This window comes from Microtus ochrogaster, chromosome 2, assembly GCF_000317375.1.
Source record: "Microtus ochrogaster isolate Prairie Vole_2 chromosome 2, MicOch1.0, whole genome shotgun sequence".
In the NCBI taxonomy this organism is placed as follows: domain Eukaryota; kingdom Metazoa; phylum Chordata; class Mammalia; order Rodentia; family Cricetidae; genus Microtus; species Microtus ochrogaster.
In genome coordinates, this window is record NC_022010.1 from 56,369,117 (window position 1) to 56,380,196 (window position 11,080).

Genomic DNA, 11,080 nt, shown 5'->3' on the forward strand with positions numbered 1-11,080 from the left:
GTGTGTTGTAACCTCTGGCCATCTGGTATCATATGCACAAACCACTCCCTGCTTTGCACCCCACCCTCAAACTGAATCTCCTCCTTTCCATTTTCTACCCTTGAGTCCTCCAGGCTGGAGTATTTGGCAAGAATCTTCTGAAAGAAATAGCCCTTTTTCTTCCTTTGTTTCCCATGTGCAAAGCTAAACTGTAGTGAAGTACTTGTCCTTTTAGCCTCTCTGAACAAAGGCCAAGTGTTCCTTAATCTCTCCAGGTGTGCCTTCCCAAAGCACAGATGGACCCCACATGTCCTCTGTCAACACTAAGCATATATCTTCAATCTGGTACTGATTTCCTTAGATCCACTGTCTAAGGAAAGCTGCTGAGTTGGGGGAGCATGCTCCGGTCGCCCTCAGTAAGGGAATGAAAGATCTATGGAGTAGGAGAACAATTCAAATGCAGTGCAGTTGACATGTCTACCCAAAGCCCAGACATGCCTCCCAGATCTGGATCTCTCCCTTAATGTCAAAGAAATTCAAATTTAGCTGAAATGATGCCAAGGTCATTTTCAGAGTCTGCTTAGAGCTGTACAATTGGCTCATTATCCCACATAAATGGGACATATTTGGTGACCATATATCCTAAATGTGATGTACCAATCTTATGTCCATTCACATGTGCTACCCAATACAGTAAAGAGAAAAACTATATATGAGAAGAGAGTTATGATTTATCCATCGCATGCAGCACAGACATCTATAAGGAACACAGATGCTCAATAAATACTCATAGTTTAAGCACAGACTTTCTTCCAAGAGCATAAGAGTTTTCATTTCCAGCCAGTCTGTGTAAATCATTATGACACTTTATATATCCAGGAAGGAAGATAAAGAATATGCTACTTAAAACTTGGGTTCCTAAGTATGTATCTAAATATCTCCATGTATAACACAGAATTCATTTTTTCTCTAAACCCATACCTTTCAAATGCTTGGATAATCTCCATATAATTGAAGGAGCTTAGAAGATGTGTCTTTTTGAAATAATGCAATGCCCTCTGTAGAGAAGACAGATATACAGAGCCCAGCAGGAATATTTTAATGAATAAAAAAGTCATTGTCACTCCATTGTCTGGGAGAGGCAAAGTGAAAAAAACCAAGCATCAGAGAGCAAAACACCAACTTGATTTGTTTGTAATCTTTAATCAAGCACTAAGGCAGAAGCAAGCCATGACCAGAGGACCGAGAGGGAATTGACACAAAGACAGGGTCAACAATGGGCACAAGGGTGGAGCACAAACAGAATGGAGGAGATTGCTGGGACATGTAAAAAATGTATTCACACGTGTGGGACACATATTTAGTAGCAATGCATGCCAAATTGCATGCCAGGCCCTAAAGACAACATCAGAGTAGTGACTCTATATTCCCACTGCTAGAGAACTATTCATCACACTTGTTCTCAGTGTGTGCTTTCTCCCTTGGTGGCATTGAAACTGATTTTGCCATTTCTTTATTGGAGTCATTCAGTAGCTGCACAGGTTGGGGTTTTCTGGGGTAAGAAAAACAACTCTAAGAATAGGAGATGCAGAAGACTTGCAAAGGGTACCAGAACCTATTCATAGGGCCTGTGCAATACCCTGTGAAATAACACTCCGAATACATTGTTTGTTCTTGGTGAGTGCCAGACAATACTGTAAACATGTTCTGTGCATTTCCTAGTTTTCCCTCACCAAAGTTTCTAAAAGACATGCTCTTCTTATCTTCATGATGCATTGGAAGGATGTGAAGGACAGAAAAGTTTACTAGCTTACTTGAGGTTATTTATCTAACAAGTCACAGAGCTGGGATTCAGAGTAACACTATTTCTCCAAGTGAGGTGTCAGTGGTGAACATGTTCATATGAAACAGAAATCTAAGTGCCTGAGTTACTGGGTAGATGGCCTGACATGTGTGGATACTGAATATGTGTTCTATGCGTGTGAGTAAAATTGTCATATGTCACGACCACCTCCCACATTGTCCCTTCAGGCCCTCTGTTGACTCCCTTGTACCCATTCCCTCTCAGTCCTCTGGACATCTTGCTTTTGCCTTAGTGATTGATGACTTTGTAATTAGTGGTCTGGGATCACATAATATTAGGATTCATAAGAACCTGTAAATTTCCAGATCTTCTTTAAGATAATAATTCTGATAAAAAGGGTTCCTAATTCTCCAGAACTTGGTTTATATGTCCACTTTGTCTGTAGAGAGTTTCCTATTATTATCTCCATGACAACAGTTATAGAAGTGGTGACTTGCATGTTTCAACACATCGATCTACTGGACCCTTAAGGACAGAAATCAGCATTTCTTCACAGTTTATCTGTAGTATGTAACAACCATTTTAGATTAGTTCAATAACTATTTATAACTTAAAGATGAATCGGGTTGTATAGACTTTGGAGAATTTCCGTGTAAATGCTTTATAATATTAAATCCTGGAAAACTGAAAGACTTCATTATTCTCAACGAGATCAACATATCTAGAACAAAAGAATTACATAGATTTCAGGGTGAGACAAACTAATCAAGAGGAAAAACAAAGTCAGTCTTGGCACTCAGGGTTCCAATATTCTTCAATTAAGCAACACGACACATTAGGATGCAAAGCAGGGTGAACTTTTCAATAAAGACAATGAAATACCTGGTAAAGATAAGCTCTTTATCAAATCAAGAGGGCTTGCTAAGGAAAAACAAAGCCACTGCTCACAGATTGGAGGCGTTTCAATACAAAAGTTAAAAGAAATCAGGTTGTATGTGCTGGCAACCTGCCTTTGTGTCTCTTATGAAAATGACCTCTCCAAGTTAACGTTTACCGTTTTGTAATTACATAAACCCGACTACTTGTCTGAAGGGAAGCCTGTATGAGGTGCGATGGATGTTTTATGTACTGCTCAGTTTTCCCCGCCTGACATAGCTCATTTTATCTCCACGAGCAAGAATGATAGGTAGATCATTTCTTCATTGCCATAACAGATGCGGGCATCTAAAATAAAAAGTTAGGTGACAAATACTTGAAAGACGGTTGACTGTTTCTCCCTGGACCTTTAGATCTTAGTATTTGTATCCCTAATAATCTGGACTCCTTTCAATGACTTGGTCTCACAACCTGATAACACACTTGTATATCTACAATTCAGGGCTTGGGGCAATGCTATGAAACATCTTGCTTAGTCATTATTGCACAAAATAGTCCTCCTGTGTTCTGACAGTGTTGCATTGGACTTATGTCAAAGTATTTAAAACATATTGAATGATTTCTCTGTATATTTGTAGGTATATGAGTCCTGAGAACTTAAAGAGTTATTCTGAAGGCAAAAAACTCCTCTCCTTCCTTAGAAAATTACTACTCAACTGGGTATATAATACTAAAAAAGATAAAGGGGTTCCATCGAGGTGAGCAATCCTAGAATAAGAGATGTGATGCTAACTTCCGAAAGTTGGTTCCTATTCAAATTATAACCTAAATACTTTGCAAACTATTTTAAAGTAGATTAAAATCTAATTCTTTACATACATACAAATAATATTTTTAAAAAGATATACGAATAACATTTTATCTATATTTTGTAGACTGGGGTATTTTGTTTTCTTAACATGCTGTGTATGCTAGGCAAGCATTCTACTACTGTGCTAAATCTCTAGTTAATATCTAATTACCATGTTAATTAGACACAATAATGTTTGATTGTGACATTTTAATACACATACACATTCGACCCTGTTACATTCTTTTTTCACCCCAAACTCTTCTTCCAAACTAGTCAGTCATTTTACTACTTTAATGTCTGTCTGTCTGTCTGTCTGTGTCCCTACATGAGTTTCAGTAATGTTGTCTTAGTTAAGGTTTCTGTTGCTGTGACCAAAAGCAATTTGGGGAGGAGATGGTTCATTTCATGTTTCAGCTTGTAGTTCATCATCTAGGCAGGTCAGGCCAAGAACTCAAGGTTGGAGGCTGGAGGTAGAAACTGATGCCGAGGCTGCGGGGAAAAGCTGTTTACTGACTGCTACGTGTAGCTTCCTCAATCTACTTTTTCATACATCACAACCCCATCTACCCAAGGGCTGGCACTACCTATGATGGGATGGACTCTCACATTTCTCACCAGTCATTAATCAACAAAATGCACCTGTGGGCCAGTCTGGTGGAGGCATTCTCTCAGCTAAGGTTTCCTCTCCTCAAACGACTCTATCTTGTGTCAAGTTGACATGAAGCTAGCCAGCACAGTTGATTACCTGAACATGAGTGGGGATTTCTTTGCAGGTGCATGGGTAGGAGCTGGGTTAGAGGACCATTTGCACCTAACTTTTGTTTTTGAAGAAGTGGAGTTTGAAAGAGATTGATAGATCTAGTCAAATGCTTAATAGATATCAGGACAGAGGGGTGGGATGAAGGAAAGGCTTCAACTCACTCAGAGAAAGAAAAGTTAGCTCTTTTAGGGCCCTTTTGCAAGAATGGGGAGCAGAAAGATATTATATCCCCCAAAATTGGCCAAAGGTGGGCTAATCTCATCCAGTGAGACTTGGATGTATTCCATTGGCTTGTATTTCTGGATGAAGCAGATATTTAAAAAAGATCCCAGGATATCACTGGATAAGGGGCATGTGCAAGAACAATGGGCCTAGCTGATAGCCTATCAAACAGTTCTGTCTGCAAACCTTCTACATTTGGCATTTAGTATCTGTAAATGCCCACTCCCATGACTAGAAAATATGGTTCTTGGGACATCTGTAAAGAAAAAGATTGCTAGGGTTATGGCAAAAGTCAGTGAGACTTCCTAACAGCTAGAAGGTCTGTGGTCTGCTACTTACTAGTGGATACAGTACTAAAGAAAATATTTCTCCCATTCTCCCATCAGCTAATAACTGCATATATGCCCACAGGAAAGAGGCACCCCTATACTCTAGACTCTACATTATGTTGACAGTCTAGCCTTTTGCAGATCTTCTGCAATTAAAGCTGCTTTGAGTTCAAGAATGAAGCAACCATGTTAGACCTGGAAGTCAGTGTCCTGCATTGCTTTCCCTGTTGTCTCTGACTGCTGCCCTTTTTTCCCTGTCCTTTCTTTCAGCATGTCCTGAGCCTCTCAAAGGGTAATAAAGATGCCCCCTTTGTGATTGGACATTTATCAGACATTTATTCTCTGTGCAAATTCTAAGGGAAACTTCTCTGGTCAATGCTGACAATAGCACTAGTCTATGGGCATAAACATGGCTCTTTAGTAGCTTGGGTGGGTTCATCATGCCAGTTTATCACACAGAGAGCATTAGTTTCCCCACTAGAGTCTCCTGTCTCCCCAGTCACAAACTTTTTGTCCATACTAGATATGAATTCCCTCATGTGGCATGAGCATCAAATCCAATCAGAAGTCAATTGCTCATCCCTGTGACAGACTTACCATGGGTTCTCCGGTGAGCTCCTCTTGCCTGCCCAGATAGCACTGTTACACAGTATCCTCAGCTGAGCAAAACTGGAGATGATAATTTCCCCATCCTTCATGCCGTCCTCGGAAGGCACAGGGGCTAGCCAGCAAGGAGGAAACTTCCCACTCCATTTCAGCTTGACTTCTCTGTGTGCTGTGATGAAGGCATTTGGTCAAGCAATTGGATCTTACTAACTAGTTCTGAAAGGCCAGCAACAGCAGTAAAAAAATGCCTTTATTGTTTGGAGGTTCTGAAGGAACTCCATGCCAACAGTTCATAGGAACGGAGCCTGCCCTTATCAATAGAATTGTCGCTAAAAAAACGTGACTTGTAGGAAGATCTTGATTTTCCCACACTTGGAATCTCCACTGAAACTTAAAAAAAAAATTCACTCACTAATCATCAGATTTGTTCAAGGTCCTAATAGCTAGTGAGGCTAGTACTTAGAATTCAGCAGGGCTCTCTGGCTCCCATTAACTTAAACAGAACTGATCAAATAAAAGAAAAACATTTCATGTAATTCTTTTTTTTCAGATAAAATTGTCTTTTCTTTTTCTTTTTGCAGACACTTCTTTCTTCATGTATGCTATAAAATAGTCTTTACAGATGAATTTGAGTACATTGGATACCTTGCTGTATTAATGAACATATTTCCTATGACAATCTGTTGGATATCCCGCATAAATGCCATCTATGAAAATGAAATAAAGTGTGCTAACTACTATTTCCTTGTCTTTTACTTTCTAGAGGCTCTACTTAAGGTAATCTAAAATCCATGCCTATGAGTGTGTTATGGGAGACGCATGTCCACATCAACTAGAGCTTTCTCAGCGAGTATTGTGAGCTTTTCTGTGTCTTCTCAGAGTTCACAAATTTTTCAAATTTATGTTAAAAAGGTGATGTTGAGAGCAACATCAGAAAATATGGATGCTTTAAGCACTGACTCTGCAATTGCCAAAATAAAATGATGCAGGTCAAAATGGTGCAGAGTTGAGTTTAAACTGTACTAGTAATGGTCTTTTTAAGATGTTTTTTCACACAGTGTATTTTTATCTCATTCTTTCCTTTCCCTGAACTTCTCCCAGATCCTACCCACTGCCGTATCCAAACCATTTTATGTTCTCTACCCCCTCAAAAAAGATGAAAAATCAAACAAAAATTAATAACACAAAAATACCAAAATAAAATAAAAAGCACACAAAACCCACAGAGGCTATTTTGTGTTCGAATACTCTAAGGCAGAATGCATGGTTTGAAAAAATAAGATGAAAGTATTTCTGAAATGTACGTATTTGAGCATGTGCCATATATGATGCCTTCTGTTATCTTTACAGTGCACTGAAATAAAAGCATTGGTACAAGCACCAAGGCAGTTTTGATAAAATATTTACATTCACTTAAATTTTCAAAATATTAAAAGTGACTTTTAATTTATATCATCACAGAACAAAATAGAACAGAAGACATCATTTCACTGAATCTTTAGCTTTTGAACTGATTTAATAAAATCTATCTCGTGTGAATTACAAATATGTTTATATGTGCGTGTGTTTTTTGTGCGTGATTTTTTACCACTCAGCATCACACATTTGATATAGTTAAATAATATAAAATAGAGACCTTGGAATTCCTCTGGCATTTAGAGCTGTTTGAAGTTAAGGAACACCAATAGAGGATGTTTGTGGATTTGTCTTGCCCCCCCCCACTGCTGTCTCGTGACAACTCCAGTGTGTTTGGTAAATATGCTGTACAGTTGAGCCTACATCAACATCAACAGTCTTGGCAGTTTTTCTGCTCTCCGGGATGGCATTAGGAGCATCCGGTGCTTTCTTTCATGTTGGTGGTATTTTTGACATACAGAGTCACAGGCAGAGCAACTGATAAATGTTTACCTTCTTGTTGTGGATGGGGGGAAACTTGTTTAATAAAAGCAGAAAATATGATGCAATTTTTTCGTCTCTCAACAGATGGCAGCAATGAGGAAGGAATGTTTTTCACACACCTGGTTCTTGTTTGAGCTGGGGATTACCTTAATTGGCATCATAGATTTAATACTTAGAGAAACAAACTCCATTAATTATAATTTTGACTTAAGTGAGACTGTGGTCTTCATGAACATCATTCGACTCCTTCGTGTACCACGCATCTTGAAGGTAAAGTGCAAGCCAAGGACATGGCTTTGGTTTCCTCTGTGGGCTTGGTGTCAAAAAATGTCTGTTTAAAGTCAGTTCAACAGTTTCAGAGGAAACATTTGCTGGTGGGCTGATGTCAAGTCTGAGTTTTTAGCTACATATAACAAGTCAAATTTTCAAATATTCAAATTATATTATAAATCCGTTTTGCTCATGGAACTATAGACATCTATCACAGTTTTTCCATTTAATAGAGAAAGCTTTTTTAAAAATCCATGTTTGTGTAAATCCTAGTGCATTCTAAGTAATACTTCTTTGTATAGTTAACTAAGAGTTAAAAAAATGGAAATAATCAAAACAATCATCACAAAAAAACTCCACAACGACAAAGCCAATAGTATATATCCACAGAGATCAAGAACTAAAGTAGTACACATTTCATATTGTGTAAATTTAATGTTATGGTATCAAAAATTACATGTCTAATCAATGTTGCTTTCACGTGTATAATGGCAGCCACTTGTTTCTTATATGACTATGGAAGTGATTGGAAAGTTCTTCCATGATACCCCATATGAGGATGTATGGGCAGTGAAACAGTCATACAACGTTTATGTCTTTCTTATACAGTATAGATTATACATTATACCTAAAAAGAGCTTTTGCTACTGAGACCTAGGCCTATGGGGTCTAAAGTAGCCAATTATTACTATCTACTTTTGTAGTCTTCTGTGAGACAATGAATAACACTCGTACACAATGTAATCAGAGGACAGCAAGTCTACAGTATCCCAAAGTTTATAGTTCATTTTTTTCTAATGTGAGGTATACAGTGTCTACTAAATAGATGAGGGGCGGGCAAGCTGCCAGAGGAAATGGCAAGGGATGGACACATTCCTATGTCATAGAGCAGGCTGGGTGCAAAGCAGCAGCACAGTAGCCACGTTCCTACAGATGTGATCAAACACCGTGGCCAAGGAGACTTATAGAAGAAACTGTTTATTTGGGTTTCACAGGGACAAAAGTCTGTCATGGAAGGGGCGGCCGTATGACAGCTCGAGCGGAAGCTAAAGGCTCATTCTTGCACCCCTAGCACGAGTCAGAGAAAGCAATGGCCAAACTAAGCTAAACATAAACAAAAAAAAATATGCGGTTAGTATTTAATAATAGTCTTCTTTTTAGCTCATAACACCAAAGCTGCTGCAAATAATAGACAAAAAGTTGAGCCATCAGATATCCTTCCGGTATTCTATACTCAAAGGCTATGTCCAAGGGGAAATGGATGTACTGAATATAATCGATCACATTGCAAGTTCCAAACAAGCGAAACAGGTGAGAGAAAAGCCAAGCATGAGGAGAAGCCTTGACGCCCTTCACTGCCCTACTGCCGTCACGTGCCTTGGCCGGTGTCTTTGCACACAGGTGTAGTAGCTAACTCCTGAGCTGCTGGTCTATTTCTGTTACTACACCACTTACCTTCTTTAACTAGAAAGCCTGTGCCATATTAGCGCACAAGGAGGGTCTTGGGAGGGCCCTTTGTATCCATGCTCAGTGCCCAACTCTCTCTCTCAGGATCATTCAGGAAATAGTGTGTGTGGGGGGGGGGGGCCACAGAGCTGAGCAGAGCTTCCTCATCCGGCTCCAAAGATCTTTCCGTTTCTTTCCATTTTCTGGTTTTGACCCAAATCAAAAGTAAGGGAAAGAGAGGCCAGTGGTGCGGCAGACAGAAAGGAGAAAGGAAAACAAGAGTTACCTACAGGGGCCCAGTCACATGCACTCTTGCCGGTGAGAAATGGGGCCAAGAGAGATTTGCTTGATCATGCCTATACCGCCACAACAAATAGGTGGCAAAGACACCCTTGGACCTAAATTCCTTTTCTTTTTCTTTTCATTCTTAGTTTGAAGCATATTAATGTCTGTACATACCTAGAAGTTTGACAGCTAGGTGGAATTCAATATTTGCCTTTCAACGTAATTTGTAACACTCGAATGCCAAATTTTATATGCCACAAGCACAGTAAAAATATTGTACACCCATCTCATGGTAGAACACATAAACAGCATTTCTCCTTTCTGCTCCCTGCAACTGTAAGCCAATTTCCCGAAGTTTGCTCACCATCTCTCATGATTAATACCTAGCAATGGGAGTTAAGAGGGCAAGCAATAGGATATAAAAGACTTGGGTTTCTAAAATATCAACCAGTGTTTGTTATGATTTCAGTTCTCATACACTTTGATCTAATTTTCTATGCCTATGAGATTGAAAACCACCCCTGTGTCTCTAATTTGAAAGCACGTTGCCCCAATCCTATCCTGACCCTTAAGACATTCTTCATCATGCATAAAAATATTTATTTCTCTTTTACGTGTATGTGTTTTGCATACGTGTATGTCTGTGCACAATGTGAGTACTGGGTTCTCATGGAGGTCAGAAGAACCAGACTTAGGGACAGTTGTGAGCTGCTTTGTGGGCTCTGGGAATTGAACCCAGGTTCTCTTAACAGCTGAGACATCTCTCCAGATGCTCCATTGTGCATTTTAATTAAGTTATCCCACTAGATTAAAAATCAGTTACAAATGTAAAGCTCTTTTGTAATGGCTTATTTTTCCAGCAGAGACAACGTCTTTTTTGTTCTATAGATATTGTTAAAGCGGGTAGTGAGGAACATGGAGCATGCTATGAAAGAGCTCGGTAGGTACTTCCCTCTAAACGTGCAACCTAACCCTCTCTTACCATGGTAACGTCAGAAGAGCAGTGGGTTTTAGAATCAAAAATCTACAAAGAAACCTACTTCTTTTTCATAAATGTTTGTTTTTATTATATGTGCATGAGTGTTTTGTCTACATGCACACCTGTGTACCATATCCATGCACTTCCACAAGAGGCAGAAAAATGGAGTAGAATTCCCTGGAACTGGAGTTGGACAGTTGTGAGCCCCCATGTGGGTTTTGGGAACTGATCACTGGTCTTCTTCAAGAGCAGTAAGTATTTGTAACCACTGAGCCATCTCTATCCCCAAAATCATAATTCTTAGTAGTAACATGGTAAACTTAAACATCCCACAGAATTGTGCTTTCTAATGTGTGTAATATTACTGTAAAGGTAATATAGCATATAATAAATATATTAGAATAGTATTACACTTTCATTACACTTTCTCTCTCTTAGACACAATAAAGGTTTTTAATGTGTGTTCAAATAATCCACATTACCACATCATGATTCTTTATATCATTTGTAGCTTTATCAATTTTTGTCTCTTCCAAACCAGATATATCTCGTACCTTTCTGAGCAGCTCAATGAATATTGCCATAGAGAGATTCATGATTTATGGATTGTATCAGAACCTGAGAATTTCTCTGAGGAACACGGAAGCCTCAATGCCCACCTGGCAAGAGCATCATCTCTGAGTCATGCCAGGCTGTACTTCTGGTAGAGGACAAATCCTGAGTGGAACAAACATGCTGAAAACACAGTGCTCACATGTTAAAACATAGTGCT

At 39.1% G+C, this 11,080-nt stretch overlaps 1 protein-coding gene across 1 annotated transcript in view; it reads left to right on the forward strand.

The window, feature by feature from the left end:
• Window positions 1-11,080, forward strand: part of Slc9c1 (solute carrier family 9 member C1) — a 75,323-nt gene that overhangs the window by 38,184 nt on the left and 26,059 nt on the right. The window contains exons 15-19 of the mRNA XM_005345026.3: window positions 3,298-3,417; window positions 6,011-6,206; window positions 7,413-7,598; window positions 8,760-8,909; window positions 10,218-10,269. Of these exons, the coding sequence (XP_005345083.1) occupies window positions 3,298-3,417; window positions 6,011-6,206; window positions 7,413-7,598; window positions 8,760-8,909; window positions 10,218-10,269 (704 nt within the window). The remainder of the gene's footprint in view (window positions 1-3,297; window positions 3,418-6,010; window positions 6,207-7,412; window positions 7,599-8,759; window positions 8,910-10,217; window positions 10,270-11,080) is intronic.